General features: G+C 44.1%; 1 protein-coding gene across 1 annotated transcript in view; it reads left to right on the plus strand.

Moving 5' to 3' along the window:
- LOC144491587 (ERC protein 2) overlaps window positions 1–18,987 on the plus strand; it is a 764,742-nt gene that overhangs the window by 329,042 nt on the left and 416,713 nt on the right. The window contains exon 10 of the mRNA XM_078209614.1: window positions 18,617–18,754. Coding sequence (XP_078065740.1) covers window positions 18,617–18,754 — 138 coding nt within the window. The remainder of the gene's footprint in view (window positions 1–18,616; window positions 18,755–18,987) is intronic.

An 18,987-nucleotide genomic window follows, 5' to 3' on the forward strand; every position in this document is an offset into this window, starting at 1 on the left:
AAGCTGGCTTGTGATCATACATTTTATTAATTGGTCGTAACTTTAATGTGCTGATTCTGATACTTTTCAGGCCAAGAATAGGTTTGTATGAAAACCAGGATTCCAGCGAGGAACTCATCAATACTAGGTTCCCTTCTTACTAACAGCACCGAAAAAATAAAGATTGTATTGGAAATAGATATGGATGCTGTGGACAATTTAGTCACTCTAGGTCAGGAAGTTAATGAGATCTGGGTCAAAAGATGAGTGGAAGGAGATTAGAATCTTGGGTCACAAGCAGGTCAGAAGAAACCAAATTCAATCATGGAAAGTATTGCATATGACACCAATTACATAAAATGTGTAGGAGTAGACCTTCTGTAGTTTGGAATGAAGTGCAGCACTGCTGTAAACAAAATAACTAATGCATATATTTTAGACATGCAGAAGAAGTAAGTGTTCTCCATACAATATCACTTTACATGGATCAGATTCTTCTTGTCATACTTCAGCCTGACCTTGACCACTTTGGTGAGCTTATAGATAATGCATCTTCTAAGTGTCAGGTTATTATAATGCTATGTTTGCCCAGGAAATGCCAAATATTATTCTTGCTCAAAACTGAACCAGCATCTTCAACCCTCTGGAAAATGTTGTGAAGTTCTTGGATATGGGTAGGTGGCCTACAGGTGAAGTGCGGTTAGAAGGCTGGAAATGATTGGATCATGGCATGAAGATACAATTCAATCTCCATTTTAAAGTTCTGTATGAAGACCAAAACCAGGGGGCAAAGATTTAAGGTAAGGGGCAGGGGATATGAGGAAAAACATTTTCATCGAGAAAGTGGTGGGAATCTGGAACACTCTGCCTGATAAGGTGGTAGAGGCGGGAACCCTTGGAACATTTACAAAGAATTTTGCTGAGCACTTGAAATGCCATAGCACACCAGGCTACTGACCAAGTGCTGCTAAATGGGATTAGAATAGCCAGGTGCTTGATGGTCGGCACAGACACATAGAAACATAGAAGATAGGAGAAGGAGGAGGCCATTTGGCCCTTCGAGCCTGCTCCGCCACTCATTAAGATCATGGCTGATCATCCAACTCAATAGCCTAATCCTGCTTTCTCCCCATAACCTTTGATCCCGTTTGCCCCAAGTGCGATATCCAGCTGCCTCTTGAATACATTCAATGTTTTGGCTTCAACTACTTCCTGTGGTAATGAATTCCACAGGCTCACCACTCTTTGGATTAAGAAATGTCTCCTCACCTCCGTCCTAAATGATCTACCCTGAACCCTCAGACTGTGACTCCTACTTCTGGGCTCCCCCACCATCGGGCACACCCTCCCTGCATCTATCCTATCTGGAACTGTTAGAATTTTATAAGTCTCTGAGATTCCCCCTCATTCGTCTGAACTCCAGTGAAAACAATCCTAACCTAGTCAATCTCTCCTCGTACATCAGTCCCGCTATCCCTGGAATCACCCTGGTAAACCTTCGCTGCACTCCCTCGAGAAGAAGAATATCCTTCTTCAGAAAAGGAGACCAAAACTGCACACAATACTCTAGGAATGGCCTCACCAAGGCCCTGTATAGTTGCAACAACACATCCCTATTCCTGTACGCAAAACCTCTCGCAATGAAGGCTAATATGCCATTTGCTTTCTTTACCGCCTGCTGCACCTGCATACTTGCCTTCAGTGACTGGTGCACAAGGACACCCAGGTCCCACCTGCACACTCCCCTCTCCCAATTTACAGCCATGATGGTCCAAGGGCCTCCTTTCGTGCTACTCAGGCAGCACAGGAAGATGGGAAATATCAGCGGGATTCGCGACCGGCGTCCAGCAGATCATTTTTATAAGCGTAAACTGAAAATCAGCGCAAGTCTGATTACAATATGGAAATCTTCATTTCCATATCATTAGTGAGCCTGGGATGGTATTGTCCGGGCTCACTAATGTCTCTCCTCCACCCGCTGGCAGTTCCCACTAGCAGGGATCACGTATGGTCCCCATAAATGGACTATGTGTGATCACCCTGCTGGTAGGGACTGAGGCTCCCCCAGGAGGTCGGAGGTGGGGTGTGCACCTTGGGCAGTACCAATTGGGTAGTGCCAAGTGATGGGGCCTTAATGGGGGGGGGGGGGGCAGGTCCGATTGGTGGTGCTGTGGTGGGGGGGGGGGCAGGTCCGATTGGTGGTGCTGTGGTGGGGGGGGGGGGGTGGAAACCCTGCTGTGCATTCTGCATTAGGGATCGGTGGGGTGGGATGGAGGGGGCAATTGGGGCTGACCATGAGGGAGGCCCAGGCTGGACATGGGGAGGGGCTGGTCGGCCTGGCCATGGGGGAATGGGGGTCGGGCTGGACATGGGGGGGTGGGGGTCGGGCTGGACATGGGGGGGGTCATGGAGGCTGGCAATCGGGAATAGGGAGTCATGGAGACTGGCGATCTGGGGTGGGGGGGTCACGGAGAGTGGGGTGGGGTCACAGAGGCTGGCGATCGGGTGATGGGAGTTAAGGAGGGTGGTGGGGGGGGTCACAGAAGCTGGCAATCAGGGGTAGGGGGTCAGGGAGGCCAGCAGTCGGGTGGTGGGGGAGGGTTATGGAGGCTGGCGATCGGGAGAACGGTGATTGGGGCGGTGTTGGGGGGTGGGGGCAGGAGAGGTGCGCAGTATTAAATCGTGCTGTTTTGTGATTGGTCATTGCAAATGATTTATTATCTGTAAAACAGTACGAGAATGATATGTTGTAGTTGATTGAGAAGCTTGTACTCCATCTTGTATGGGTATAGCTTCCCTGAAGTTGCATGAATTAAAAATGGTGAAGAGAAAACCTGGTTTGATTTCTTATTCTCAATCTGATTAGTTGATGGGGAACTCATCATAAATTCCTATTCCTAAATTCCAGAAAAGAAACTGTATTCTTGTGGCTACAAATAATATAGATATACTTGTACCTATACTTTTCTGATTTATTCTAATCATCCTGAGCCATCTTAATATATTGATACTCGCAAATGACCAAAGCTTCAGTTGTACATTTACATTGTATTCATGATTACCTTAGAGTGGTTAATTAGTCAAAATGAACAATTTGGAATATATACATTTAGAAATGTGTAAGAGTTGCACCTTTTTGTTGATTTGTGAAGAACATTTAGTTGATCTCCTGTAGAATTGGACATGTGAAAATTAAGTTCAAGCAGGAAATAACATCACAGATGGGAGAGGGTTAAAGGAAGGAGAGGAGATGAATGGAACAGGGAACATGTAGTAAGGAAGACAGGGATCGAAACCAGGGAAAGAAGAGTGAAAAAGAGTATAGGAAGAAGAGCAAAAAGTGGGGAAGGGGTTGCAGGGCACAGGGAGTTGCCAAAGTTGGTAAACTAAAGGCAAGTCACAGTGAGGGAGAGATGATAATATGAGGGTAGGATGAGGAGTTGGCAGTGTGAGAGAGGAGGGTTTTATAAAAGACAACAAGTATAGAAACAGGTCAAGATGCTGATCAGAAGTGGGAAGCAATGTTGTTCTGGCCACAGTGTGATGAGTGAACCAGTCTGGTGATTGAGTAACTAGATGGCTAAGTGCACTCACCTGAAGGACAGGGGCAGGGCAGTGAGATGGGTCTGACGACTGGATAGGGCTGGACAAAATTATTTAATGAGTGGAAAGATGCGAGGGGAGCCACAAAGGGTGACTAGGGGACAGGATTGTGGGGTGAAGTTCTATCGGCAAAAAGAATTTCAACAACCTTTAATTATATATTTTAATAGTTACCGCCTTTATTTAACTTCAACATCATGGCTGCTGGCTGAATAAATCAAGCTTGCAAAACTTAGCTTCTGTTTAAAAACATTTGGAGTTCACAGTCTGCTACTATATGCAAGTTCAATTGGTTTCTTTGTTTCAACTCTGAATATGTGTCATACAATTAGTTTTCTTGTTGCCCAATCTTCTACTGCTGAGTATTTTTTGTCCAAAATGGTGACTCCCTCTCCCCACCTGGCTCATCTCCCTACCTGGCATCTGGCCCCTCCCCTCCACCTGACCTCGTCCCTCGCACACCCACTGGCATGCCCACTCTCCTTCACTTTTTCTCTCTTTCTCTGTTTCTCTGCCTTCAATTCTCCCTCTCCCTCTCTGCCTCCATCTCTCTCTCTCTCTCCCTCCGTCTCCATCTCTCTCTCCGTCCGTCTCTCCGTCCGTCTCTCCGTCCGTCTCTCCGTCCGTCTCTCCGTCCGTCTCTCCGTCCGTCTCGCCGTCCGTCTCGCCGTCCGTCTCTCCGTCCGTCTCTCTGTCCGTCTCTCCGTCCGTCTCTCCGTCCGTCTCTCCGTCCGTCTCTCCGTCCGTCTCTCCGACCGTCTCTCCGACCGTCTCTCCGTCCGTCTCTCCGTCCGTCTCTCCGTCCGTCTCTCCGTCCGTCTCTCCGTCCGTCTCTCCGTCCGTCTCTCCGTCCGTCTCTCCGTCCGTCTCTCCGTCCGTCTCTCCGTCCGTCTCTCCGTCCGTCTCCTTGAGTGTTGTTCGAGCTGCACTTATTCAGGCAATTGGGGAGTATTCCATCACACTCCTGACTTGTGCCTTGTAGATGGTGGACAGCCTTTGGGGAATCAGGAGGTGTAGTCCACTCAAGGATAGTGGAAGGAATCTATGCTTGGAACCAGAGGAAATGGGCGAGATACTAAATGAACACTTTGCCTCAGTATTCACCAAAGAGAGGGACTTGATGGATGAGGAGCCTAGGGCAGGGTGTGTTGATATTCTGGGTCATGTCGATATCAAAAAGACGGAGGTATTGGGCATCTTAAAAAGCATTAAAGTAGACAAATCCCCAGGGCCTGATGGGATCTACCCCAGAATACTGAGGGAGGCAAGGGCGGAAATTGCTGGGGCCTTGACACAAATCTTTGTATCCTCATTGGCTCCAGGTGAAGTTCCAGAGGACTGGAGGATAGCAAATGTTGTTCCATTGTTTAAGAAGGGCAGCAGGGATAATCCAGGAAATTATAGGCCGGTGAGCCTTGTGTCAGTGGTAGGGAAATTATTGGAAAAGATTCTTAGGGACAGGATTTACTCACATTTGGAAACACATGGACTGATTAATGATAGACCGCATGGTTTTGTGAAGGGGAGGTTGTGCTTCACTAACTTGATCGAGCTTTTCGAGGAAGTGACGAAGATGATAGATGAGGGAAAGGCAGTGGATGTTGTATACATGGACTTTAGTAAAGCCTTTGACAAGGTACCCCATGGTAGACTGGTACAAAAGGTGAAGTCACATGGGATCAGAGGAGAGCTGGCAAAATGGATACAGAACTGGCATGGCCATAGAAGACAGAGGGTAGCAGTAGAGAGGTGCTTTTCTGAATGGAAGGTTGTGACTAGCAGTGTTCCACAGAGATCAGTTCTGGGATTCTGGGACCTTTGTTGTTCATAGTATATATAAATGATTTGGAGGAAAATGTAGCTGCTCTGATTAGTAAGTTCGCAGACAACACAAAAATTGGTGGAGTTGCGGATAGTGAAGAAGGTTGTCAGAGGATACAGCAAGACATAGACCGGTTGGAGACTTGGGCAGAGAAATGGCAGATGGAGTTTAATCCAGACAAGTATGAAGTAATGCATTTTGGAAGGTACAATGCATGTAGGAATTGTGCAGTAAATGGTAGAACCTTTAGGAGTATTGACAGGCAGAGAGATCTGGGCATACATGTCCACCAATCACTAAAAGTGGCATCGCAGGTGGATAAGGTAGTCGAGAAGGCATACAGCATGCTTGCTTTCATCAGTTGGGACATTGAGTATAAAAATTGGCAGGTCATGTTGCAGCTGTACAGAACCTTAGGCCTCATTTAAAATATTGTGTACAATTCTGGTCACCGCACTACTGGAAGGATGTGGATGCTTTGCAGAGGATACAGAAGAGGTTTATCAGGATGTTATCTGGTCGAGCTATGAGGAGAAGTTGGATAAACTTGGTTTGTTCTCACTGGAATGATGGAGGTTGAGGGGTGACCTAATAGAGGCTTACAAGATTATGAGTGGCATGGACAGAGTGGATAGTCAGATGCTCTTTCCTGGGGTAGGAAAGTCAAGTACTAGGGGACGTAGGTTTAAGATGCTTGGGGGAAAAGTTTAGAGAAGATGTACGAGGCAAGTTTTTTTTACACAGAGGGTGGTGAATATCTGGAACGCTCGGCTCAGGGAGGTGGTAGGATCAGATACGATAGCGGCATTTAAGGGACGAATAGATGAAAAGGATGGAAATGTAAGGACACAGGCTCCGTAAATGCACACGGTTTTAGTTTAGGCAGACATCATGGTCGGCGCAGGTTTGGCGGGCCGAAGGGCCTGTTCCTGTGCTGTACTGTTCTTTTCTTTTGTTTGTTATTCACTGCAAAATTCCCAGCATTTGGCCTGCTCTTGTAGTGTTGGATCCTCTCTTGCTGAAGATAATCATTATCTGGCACTGGCAAGAATGTTACTTGCTACTTACCAACCCAAGACTGAATATGGTTCACATCTTGCTGCATTTGGACATGGACTGCTTCAGTCCCTGTTGCTGAACATTATGCAATCATTTAAAGTTTTAGTTTAAAAATGTTTTCTTTTGCTGGAGCTCCTTGATGCCACACAGTCAAATTATGCCTTGATGTCAAGGGCTGTTACCCTCACTTCACGTGTGGAGTTCAGCTCATTTGTCCATGTTTGAATCAAGGCTGTAATGAGCTCAGGAGGTGAGTGGCCCTGGCGAAACCCAAGCTGAGTGTGCAAAGCTCTGTGCCAATTTAGTGCTGCTGTCTCCTTGCTCCTCGACATTGACTGCGGGCTTCTGACAGGCCAGTCTATGTGCCAAGAATTTCATTATGCATTGTCTCAGCCTTCAGTCTTTGCTCAAGTCTCTGCAGCAGAACCCATATATGACCCCACTCTGTGGTGAACTGGCATAATGATACCCTTCCCCTGGCTGTGGGCCATTTGTGTCTGGTGTCTTGCCACTTGCTGATCCTATCTCTCTGCTTTCCTCTAAACGATGTGAAATGCCAGTATCTGAGCAGCAAGTGTGAGACTGAGTGACTGTGTTTCTTCTTCAATGTCTTCCTCCTCTCTGCCTATTGCTCATCAAACACTATCTGTCCAGGTGACAGTTCTCAGACACCCAAAGGGTAAAAAAACACCAGTGTAAGGTTGAGGTATAGTGAGGGGGGTGGGGGTGTGTTTGGGGGGTGGGTGGGATGGATGGATGGTCATGGAAACCAGCAATGCTTAAACCAAATGCATTTTGTAATTTAGTAGACATTGTGGAATGTAAAGAGGAGGATTAGGTTTGAGGATCTAGTCATCCGCAATAGATTTACCCTGCCACTGGTCAGGTCTCAGCCACGCCTGCCCCAGTCACTGAGATGCACCTTCCTCAGTTAGGTGCCACGGTGCACCGCAAGAGAGCAGGAAATGCGCTGCACATTGTGGTTAAGTGATTTGACTGTTGTTAAATAGCTGGCAGTTTATGAAAGCTGATAAATATGGGTGTGAGGTTTGTGACAGTACCAAGTGTATGAGGGTAAGGTGAATGTTAGGTAAGAGTCATGATTGATCGAGAATGCGGGTAGGTGGCTGGTGGGGGATATGGCACATTCAGCAGTGTCTGAGGCTAGCTGTGTAATTGATGGGATTTGACATTTGAAGTTACAAATACTCATGTGAGGGCATTAAACTTTTTTTAAAAATTCACAGATGTGGGCATTGCTGCCTTGGCCAGCAATCTCTAATTGCCCTTGAAAAGGTGTTTGTTGTTTTGTTGTGTGGTTGGGGTCTGGGTGGGAGTTTTTGGGATTGTCTATTCTCCCAACGTATGTTGCTTGAGTCTGTAGTTCCTCAAACCAATTACTCTTTATTTACAGCAAGTATTTACACACTTGGACCTCTATTTCTCGATCTCTTGGTTATCAGTCATGTGATCTGATATTGTTATATCAGCATCATGAACACTTTACATTGGTGAACCGCTGTAGTTCACATGTGGTGCAGGTACACCCATAGTGCTGCTATGAGGGAGTTCCAGGGATTTGACCCACTGACAGTGAATGAATAGTAATATCGCTCCTAGTCAGAATGGTGTGTGGCTTGGAGGGGAACTTTCAGGTGGTGGTTGATGCCCTTATCCTTCCAGGTGGGAGAGATTGTGTGTTTGGATGGTGCTGTCGAAGGAGGCTTGACGAGTTGCTGCAGAGCATCTTGTCCACAGTACGCTGTTGGTGGAAGCAGTGAATGTTTAAGGTGGTGGATAGGGCGCCAATCAAGCAAGTTGCTTTGTCCTGGATGGTGTTGAGCTCCTCCAGGCAAGTGGAGAGTATTCCATCACACTGCTGCCTTGTAAGTGATGTAAAGACTTGGGGAAATCATGAGGTGAGTCACACATCACAGAATTCCCAGCCTCTGACCTACTCTTGTAGCCACAGGAATTATGTGGCTGGCCCACATGAATATTGTGGCTCCAGGAGCTGGTCAGAGTGCTGCTTGATGCCAAACTCATTCAGAGATTGTCTTAGAGTCATAGAGGTTTACAGCATGGAAACAGGCCCTTTGGCCCGACTTGTACATGCCACCCTTTTTTTTAAATCCCTAAGCTAATCCCAATTGCCTGCATTTGGCCCATATTCCTCTACACCCATCTTACCCATGTAACTGTCTAAATCATAGAAATCATAGAATGCTTTTTAAAAGACAAAATTGTACCCGCCTCTACTACTACCTCTGGCAGCTTGTTCCAGACACTCTCCACTCTGTGTGAAAAAATTGCCCCTCTGGACAAATGATGTCAAAGGCCGTCATTCTTGCCTCATGCCTTACATTCAGCTCATTTGTACAACATACAACTTTCACTCATTCAGTATGGAATAATTCAGGTCACTGAAATGTTTGAGATATAAGCCATGTAAAAGATTGTATGGTCATATTGGAAAATATTTCTCAAGCCACCAATTTATATGTTTGACTTTTGAATTCTGGGCTGAGAGTTTGTTTAGAGCAAAATACTTAAATTCTCCAACTTTCACTTGGAATCTGGTTTGAAAAGGAACTGAAACCATCTAGCGTAAAGAACTGCCGAACATCTTTTATTAAGTTGGACCTTGTTAGCTTGAACAGAGTATTCTGTACTGGGCAACTTGGCTGCAATCAGAACCAAAGAACATAGAAACTTATGGTTTGCTGTAACTCAACAGGGAGGTTTATTCAGTAGCTGTGCACTCCGCAAGGCTGAATACAAGAGTGAACTTAAAGCTCTGAACCCAACTGATGATGTCACCCGGTGCTCATGTAACTTGCCTCTTAAAGGGACGCTGTCCCAAAATAACACACACCAACTATCATACATAACACAGAGTATGATAGAAATTTTAAAAGAAAGATGGTGTGTATGCCAGTACTGAGAACAAAGCTTCTATGGCAAAAGTTTGAAGTGTGCTTTCAAAATTTATTGTCCCCCCTCCCTCCCCCTGTTTACATATTTTTTGGTTCACCTGGACATGCAAGATGCAGTTGAGTGCAAAAGCTTGGCTCATGGCAACACAGCCTGTTTACAGCTAAGATTTACTGTAATTCCCAGAGTACTTGGAGAGCATTCAGTATCCAGTCACTAAAACAACAAGAGATTAGCATGTTCAGTTTATTGAAGGAGCAGATAACGTGAAAGAATGTTTGGAGTTGATCTGAGTTTTATACAGTGCAAAAATAATATTAAAAGTTGACTTCGTATTTAAAATCTTTTTAAAATCTTGCTCTGTGTTTTTTCAATGAGAAATCAGGGCTGCAATTAATATAATTGAATCTGCAGGAAGTGTTGAATGGGCATTTGAAGTGTTATGGTCTACAAAGCATGCATTTTTGTTAAATAAGAACTCATCCAAAATCCACTGTGGTATTTATTTGAAAATATTTTAGTGCAAACATTAATGCTTACAAAACAAGGAAGCAGGTATATTCTAATAGAACAGCAGTTAAAACCGAATATCCAATATCTTTATAATCTTAGCACTATTGATGAGCGGTGCCTAGTAATGTTTAAGCAAGCAAATGTTGAAAATATGTTGATCAGTTCCAAATGATGGACCGTATAAATGTTGGCTGTAGATTTAACTTGTAAAGTTGCATGGCAGTTTCTGATTCATCTCTCCCTACTTCCAAACGAAGAGACCTTTTGGATTTTATATTCTCTGTCAGAATTTACAACTGCTCTTTATAATTGTACACCTTTGGTATCATAGATCCATTGCAATGTATCTGGCTGGTTAGGAATCTCACCTGTGCAGTCATGTTCTTTTGGCACCGCTTTAGCCTTTTTTTTTTGCACAAGCTCGGCATGTAAACATACCTGTATGTGTTATGATGGGTCGCAGAGAAATGATTTGTAGATCTCTGTTAATTTTGGGCTTGTGTGTGCAAGTGTGACATACTCAGCAGATGCTGGCCCTAAGCCAACGTAGGAGTTCAGTCATGACTATAATTTATTATGGTAGGCTTTGCATTTATAAGAAACTTATCCATTTTGTGCACCGATATATCGTTGAATTATGTAGTGAGGATGTTCGGTTGAATGCTAACTTAATGCAGTTACCTTCATTGTGGAAATTCTTTAGTGGGAAGAAAAATCTGTTGTCACTGTATATGTAGTTGCCTGGGTAAACCACAAGGTGGCAGATTTAAAAGTTTCCGAATCAACAATTCAGAACTCAACTTGGTTCTTCAACCTAATTTATTGCCTGTTTTGTTTGAAAAGAAACTGATTGCAAGCAGTCAAAATATGTACTTTTTGTCATCGAACGTTGTCACAGCTTTTTCCTCAGATTGCTTTTAAATGTAGTTGAGATGATCCATTTTAAAATTATTTTATTTGCTTTTATAGATTTTCACCCACAGTCCCCTTCAGCCATATCCCTTCCCAGGTCTCTTCCATTTTGCAGTTGCGGGAAAGGGTTACTTATGTGTCTGCAGCTTTCATCATAACTATCCTCTTGCTTTGGCTGTTAAAGTGCACTTGCTGCAGGCAAGACACGAGGTGACAGATCTCCCTTCCCTTCCCCTCCTTCAGATGAAGCCCTCTACTTCTGTGAGGCAATTCAGCTGGCAGGCGAGGTTATAAACTAATAAAGTGCAATATGTATGTGAAAAGCAGATCTGAATGTCTGGGAATGCTGTAACTTAAATCTATGACTGCAACGGTGGGAGACAAGTATCTCTTCAGTTAGCATGCCACTGTACCGCTGGTGGTCTTTCAACTGCATTAGCAAAAATACTTAGACTTTACATGCAATTATTTAACCTTAACAGTGATAGTTCAAGTCATAGAATCACAGAAACCGTACCGTGCACAAGGAGGCCATTTGGCCCATCAAGTCCGCACCGACCACAATCCCACTCAGGTCCTATTCCCGTAATCCCACATATTTACCCTGCTAATCCCCCTGACACTAGCGTCAATTTAGCATGGTCAATCAACTTAACCCGCACATCTTTGGACTGTCGGAGGAAACCGGAGCAGCCGGATGAAATCCACGCAGACACGGAGAGAATGTGCAAACTCCACAAAGATAGTGACCCGAGGCCGGAATTGAACCCAGGTCTCTGGCGCTGTGAGGCAGCAGTGTTAACCACTGTGCCACCGCGCTGTCTTAAATATTCCAAAAATCAGACGTTTTAAAATCAGTTAACCAACTGCTAAACAGTATCTTGATTTTGGACTTCAATTAGAGCTTCAGATTTTATTTGAATTCCCTTTGGAAGCACTGTGGGATTTGGTACTGTGTTAATGGTGCCTTGTAGATGTAAGTTGTTTATTGGTAAATGAGCGGCATTTGTTTTATGTCCACTAATCATAGGATCTACAGTGCAGAAGGAGGCCATTTGGCCCATCGAGTCTGCACCGACACCAATCCCACCCGGGTCTCATCCCCGCAACTCCACATATTTACAGTCCTAATCGCCCTGACACTAAGGATAAATTAAGCACGGCCAGTCAACCTAACCCATACATATTTGGACTGTGGGAGGAAACCCACGCAGACACTGGGAGAACATGCAAGCTCCACACAGACAGTCACCTGAGACTGGAATTGAACCTGCGTCCCTGGCGCTGTGAGGCAGTAGCTCTGTGCCACCGTGTTGTCCCGAATCTCAATCTCTTAAAGTTTCACGCACAGGGAATCAAACAAAATAGTGTTCAGGCGAAGTTGAGTTAAAGCGCACAGATTATTACACCAAAATATGCAGTAATAACTCAGTCCTGATTTTAAAGTTCAATATTCTGTCTTTTATATACTTGTAAATTACATTCCTATATCCACCTGTATAATGGAAATTGGCTCTGACAAACTTGTAATTCATTAATTATATACATCTGCCAGTAGTGGTGTGCTATGACGTGTTGCCCTAATGTTAAAAGTTGTCAGAAAATATGGCATCATATTTAAAAGAAAAGTGGGATAATTTATCTCTAATTTTTATCCCTTACTAGATTGAAAGTTAACAATATACAATCAGATGATCTGCTCTATATACCAGTTGGAATGAAATGTTTAGTATTTCCCAGGATGGCGGTGGGTGATTTTGGGCTTGGCTGTCCTGAAGGCAGTCTTCCTCGTTAGCCCAAGGAACATGCTTGGTAGCACTGGGTAATTGGCCTGGATTTTGGTGGCACTAGAGTCCAGTGTTAGCAGCACCGTGTTGAGGATGCTGGGACTTGGCAGGATGTGGGGAAAGGGACCTTTTGCTTGACTTCGCTGTGAAGGGCAAACTTGGTTTTGGCAAAACAGGTGGAAAAGACTATAATGAATTATGACCTGTTAATGAATTGCTGCTGTCCACGTTGAGGGAAGAGGAAATGCCAAACCTGATTCTGGTTGGGGTGGTGGGGATGGAGGATAATGGGTGGAAACAGCAGGTCTGAGGGCTATTCCGTAACTTGGGTCCGGCAACACCACTGGATAGCAGCACTGAGGGAGCCCTGAACTATCAGAGGTGCAGTCTTTTGGATGAAAAGTTAAACTAAGTTCCCAAAAAAATCCCATGATATTTCAAAGAGGAGGAGTGGTGCCTAACGTCCTGTGATATTTATCTTTCCATTAGCACTGAGAAAATGAGATTATCTTGTCACTATCACAAGGCTCTCCCTCACTCACTCCCCCCCACCCCCTCCCGCACTCAATCTCTTGCAGCTCTACCCCCTTGCCTCTCCCCCTATCTCCCCCCCCTCGCTCCTGCTGTTCACTCTCACCCATGCCCCTCTATCTCTCGCCTCCCCACTGCCCGCTTACACTCTCTCACCCCCTCTGCCCGATCTCGCTTCACCACCCACTCGCGCTCTCTCTTGACCTCATCTCCTACTCGTGTGCTCCTAGCCCCGCCCACTCATACTCTCTCGCTCCTGCTCATGTGCTCTCCGGCCTGCTCGCCCCGCCAATCACCTGCCCACCCCTGCCCGCTGGCCCCTGCCGCTCACCCGCTCACTCACTCACCCCCGCTGCAGCCGCTCACTCGCCCTCTTGCCCTGCCACTCATTGTTGCGCCACCAGCCACTTGCCCCTCATGTGTCTCTGCCTGCTGGTCTGCCGACCTCTCCCCCGGTCTGTCGCTCACTCCCCCGTCCCTGTCTGCCTCTTTTACATATGCCCAAACACACACTCTGTTTATGATTTCTGAGGTTTATGCTGCAGTTGTCATTTGATACCAACAAAAGATCTAACAGCCATGTAATTAATATATTGCTTCCTGTTTTCTCTTTCTCTTCCTGTCTGTTTATGTAAGCACAATCTCCTTAGTTTAAAAAAAACTCTGTTTAACGTGTACCTGAATAAAATCAGTCCGGTACGTTTTACAGCAAATAATTTTGAAAAACAGTGAAATAGATTATGGTAGAATTTTACTCATCTCTCTCGCTCACTTTGTCTGTCTCGCTTTCTTTCTCTCTCTCATATATTTAGCTAATTACATTCTACAATATATCCTGGGAATTTGAATGCTGACATGCTCAGATTAAAGGATTCTTGTTCAACCAATAGGTTCTACTCATCGACGAATTATCACATCCAAATCTAAGCTGTTAGACGCCAAAGTGCAGTAAAGATGAGGATAAAGATGAGGATTAAAGGATAGGAGAGAATTCATGGGATAAAGTTAGTCATGTTATTGTGAATATATATTTTTATTAAGCATTTAAAATCCTATGTAGGACATTAATAGTACAATTTCTGAGAAAAATGGCAAACAAGTTTATTAAAAAGATAGTTTGAAAGATATGATTGGCTCACCAACAAGACTTGACAGGGGACTGTTGGCATTAAGCTGAATACAGGCTCCTGAATTTCCATGATGAACATTAGCCTAAATGTTTAAACCAAGGATGCTTGCCCCTGACCTCAAAGTAAGTTACCCACAAAGATCTAGTGATCTCTATGGTGTGGTTTTCCTATTAGAAGCATTCAGGCCGCAATTCAGGAAGTTGGAGGCACTTAAAATCCTTCACCTTAGTTTAAATTTTCCGGCAGCGTAATGAATATTTGACTGTATTTGAAGCTAAATTAACAGTCAATGATTTTTCAGAAATGGGGGATTTTTAATTATTGTGAAGAAAATTGACATTCCGCATTTGTAACTTTTCAGGGCCAGTTAGCATGTTTAGTGGTAATTATGAAGTTACTCCATTGTTTGAAAACACAGTCACACTTCGTTTAACAAGATGTGAGTTTTTTCAGGGCTTTTACAGAGAGATCAGCACAAAGAGGGGAGGTTCTTATCAATTCCTGATGCAATGGGAAGTGGAAACTGTTACCTATCTCCAACATGAGAGAGTCTTGTGATCTTCCCTTGATAGCCAGTGACATTGTTATTGAAAATTCCCGACGATCAAGTATTCTAGGGGAGGTCATTGTTGGCCAGAGACTTAACTGGACAAGTCACATAAATAGTGTGGTTCAGGAGCAGGTCAAGGGCTGGGTGTTAGGCAGTGAGTGGCTCGCTTGGCTCCCCGTTGCCTGTCCACCATCTACAAGGCACAAGTCAGGGTTATGATTTGAATAATCTCCACTTGATTGGATGAGTACAGCTCCCAAGAATACTCAAGAAGCTCATCACCAATCAGGGAGAGCAGACCACTTGATTGTCCAACATTCATTCCCACCACTCGCAATCCTCTAGGGCTGTAATGTGTACAATCTATAGGATGCACTGCAGCAACTTGTCGATTCCTCTTCCAGAGCACATTCCAAACCTGCCCCTTCTGCCATCTAGGAGGGCAAGGACAATGGATGTATGGGAATGGATCACCAGGTTAAAGTCCAACACGTTTATTTGGTAGCACAAGCTACTAGCTTTATATGCCACAGGGCATATAAAGACACAAACTCAATTTACAAAATAATTATTTTGTAAATTGAGTTTGTGTCTTTATATGCTTGTTTGTGAACTGAAATCCCACTCACCTGATGAAGGAGCAGCGCTTCAAAAGCTAGTGGCTTGTGCTACCAAATAAACCTGTTGGACTTTAATCTGGTGTTGTGAGACTTCTTACTGTGTTTACCCCAGTCCAACGCTGGCATCTCCACATCAATGCATCACCATCCAGACTGGAAAATATGTTGCCATTTGTTTATTGTCGGGGTGGCACAGTGGTTAGCACTGCCGCTTCACAGCGCCAGGGACCCGGGTTTGATTCCCAGCTTGGGTCACTGCCTGTGTGGAGTTTGCACGTTCTCCCCACATCTGCGTGGGTTTCCTTTGGGTGCTCCAGTGTCCCCCCACAGTCCAAAGATGTACGGGCTAGGTTGATTGGCCATGCTAAATTGCCCCTTAGTGTCAGGGGGACTAGCTAGGGTAAATGCATGGAGTTATGGGGATAGGGCCTGGGTGGGATTGTGGTCAGTGCAGACTCAATGGGCTAAATGGCCTCCTTCTGCCCTGTAGGGATTCTATTCTATGATTCTATGAATCTCCCTCCCTGACAACACTAGGAAAACCATCGCTACATGTACCGCAAAGGAAGTTCATCACCATCTTTCTGAGGGTAATTTAGGATGGTTAATAAATGCTGGTCTTGCCATTGATGGTCAAGTCCTGTGAATGTCTGGAAAAAAGGTTATAATTTGGGGATAGACAGGCATCTCCGCACAACGAAAACAAGATGACAAGTGGATGAGAAGTCACCTGATTACTTTGCTGCATCTCCTGGCAGCTGATCCCTGGGTGCAGTGTCACAGGCCTAACAGCAACAAATCCATTTGCTATTTCCTTTTTTACACATTGTACATGAAAACTTAGAAAAATGACTTTTTAAAAGTATGAGAACAGTGGAACATTCTTGACAACATGTTTAACTATTATACTCTGCAAAATACCTAACTCTCATTTTTCATTGCTGCTTGCAAAACAGTTTGAGATTTCAAGGTTCCATCAATGGGCGTTGCATTTTTGTTGGTAAATTGTTAATTCTTGTTGTCTACACTTGAAATGACGTACAGAAAGGTGATGCAAAAAATATGGACCCGTTGACCTAATTCACTAGACGCCTAGATGCTAAAAATATATTTTGTTCAAAGGTTGCCTTAAGTACTCAACTAAATTTATTTAATTGCTCCAGGAAATTACTTCAAATGAAGAAAGGAAATAACAAAATATATCATAACTGTAATCAAAATTGTGACTTAATACTATGAATTGAATTATGTATTTACAATAAACACATCAGAGGCACATCTGAGGGGGGCACGGTAGCACAGTGGTTAGCACTGCTGCTTCACAGCTCCAGGGTTCCTGGCTCGGGTCACTGTCTGTGTGGAGTTTGCACATTCTCCTCGTGTCTGCGTGGGTTTCCTCCGGGTGCTCCGGTTTCCTCCCACAGTCCAAAGATGTGCGGGTTAGGTTGATTGGCCAGGTTAAAAATTGCCCCTTAGAGTCCTAAGATGCGTAGGTTAGAGGGATTAGCGGGTAAATATGTGGGGGTAGGGCCTGGGTGGGATTGTGGTCAGTGCAGACTCAATGGGCCGAATGGCCTCCTTCTGTACTGTAGGGTTTCTATGATTCTATGAGGCATTGGTACAGACTTTGGCCTTATTCACACTATAAAACCTGGTTTACTTTTTTTTGTGAATGCTTTTTTAGTACTTCATTGACCCAGATGTTATCCTAGTGCATATCTCCAACTTGCCAGTTCAATCAGTTATAAAGTCTTAGAGTCATAGAGGTTTACAGCATGGAAACAGGCCCTTCAGCCTAACTTGTGCATGCCACCCTTTATTTTAAAATCCCTAAGCTAATCCCAATTGCCCGCATTTGGCCCACATCCCTTTATACCCATCGTACCCATGTAACTATCTAAATGCTTTTTAAAAGACAAAATTGTACCCGCCTCTACTACTACCTCTGGCAGCTTGTTCCAGACACTCACCACCCTCTGTGTGAAAAAATTGCCCCTCTGGACATTTTTGTATCTCTCCCCTCTCACCTTAAACCTATGCCCTCTAGTTTTAGACTCCACTACCTTTGGGAAAAGATATTGACTATCTAGCTGATCTATGCCTCTCATTGTTTTATAGACCTCTATAAGATCACCCCTCAGTCTCCTACACTCCAGAGAAAAAAGTCCCAGTCTATCCAGCCTCTCCTTATAACTCAATCCATCAAGTCCCGGTAGCATCCTAGTAAATGTTTTCTGCACTCTTTCTAGTTTAATAATATCCTTTCTATAATAGGGTGAGCAGAATTGCACACAGTATTCCAAGTGTGGCCTTACCAATGTCTTGTACAACTTCAACAAGACATTCCAACTCTTGTATTCAATGTTCTGACCGATGAAACCAAGCATGCCGAATGCCGCCTTCACCACTCTGTCCACCTGTGACTCCACTTTCAAGGAGCTATGAACATGTACCCCTAGATCTCTTTGTTCTGTAACTCTCCCCAACGCCATACCATTAACTGAATAAGTCCTGCCCTGGTTCAATCTACCAAAATGCATCAGCTCGCATTTGTCTAAATTAAACTCCATCTGCCATTCGTCAGCCCACTGGCCCAATTGATCAAGATCCTGTTGCAATTGGAGATAACTTTCTTCACTGTCCACTTTGCCACCAGTCTTGGTGTCATCTGCAAACTTACTAACCATGCCTCCTATATTCTCATCCAAATCATGAATATAAATAACAAATAACAGTGGACCCAGCACTGATCCCTGAGGCACACCGCTGGTCACAGGCCTCCAGTTTGAAAAACAACTCTCTACAACCACCCTCTGGCTTCTGTCAAGAAGCCAATTTTGTATCCATTTAGATACCTCACCCTGGATCCCGTGTGCTTTAACCTTATGCAACAACCTACCATGCGGTACCTTGTTGTACAAAATGATTATTTGTATGTATTATTAAATGTGGAGGTGGTCTGTATTTTCTAATATTTGTGGACAATACAGGAGCTAACAGAATAGATTTTTTTTTAGTTTTAAGTCTGTGGTCCAGTTGACGACTAATTATGTTGGTGAAAATGGCAGGAAAGGAAATAATCTGTTGGTGTTTTAGATTCATATGTTGTGCACACACTATATAACGGAAGGAAATATATAGTTACACTAAAACATATTCTTTGTTTTCTCCTACAGATTGAAAATCTTCAGGAACAACTTAAAGACAAAGATAAACAACTTAACAATTTGAAAGACCGAGTTAAATCATTGCAGACAGACTCCAGCAACACAGATACAGCTTTGGCAACATTAGAAGAAGCTTTATCAGAGAAGGTAATAGATTATGTTGTAACCCCTGAAGCACCTCTCTCGCATTTATTACAGCATTTGTACATCAAGCAAAATCAACATTTTCTAATAAGCATTTTCAAAAGATCTACTTTCCAGCTGAGGAAAATATCTAATGGAAGAATATTTGCTAAATTTTATTGAAACATTTAAACTTCACTCCCAAAAAGCAATGATGGAAATGTAGTGCTGCTTGCCCAATTCATGTTGTTTCAGTA

The sequence above is a fragment of the Mustelus asterias genome, chromosome 3, assembly GCF_964213995.1.
Source record: "Mustelus asterias chromosome 3, sMusAst1.hap1.1, whole genome shotgun sequence".
Taxonomy (NCBI): Eukaryota; Metazoa; Chordata; class Chondrichthyes; order Carcharhiniformes; family Triakidae; genus Mustelus; species Mustelus asterias.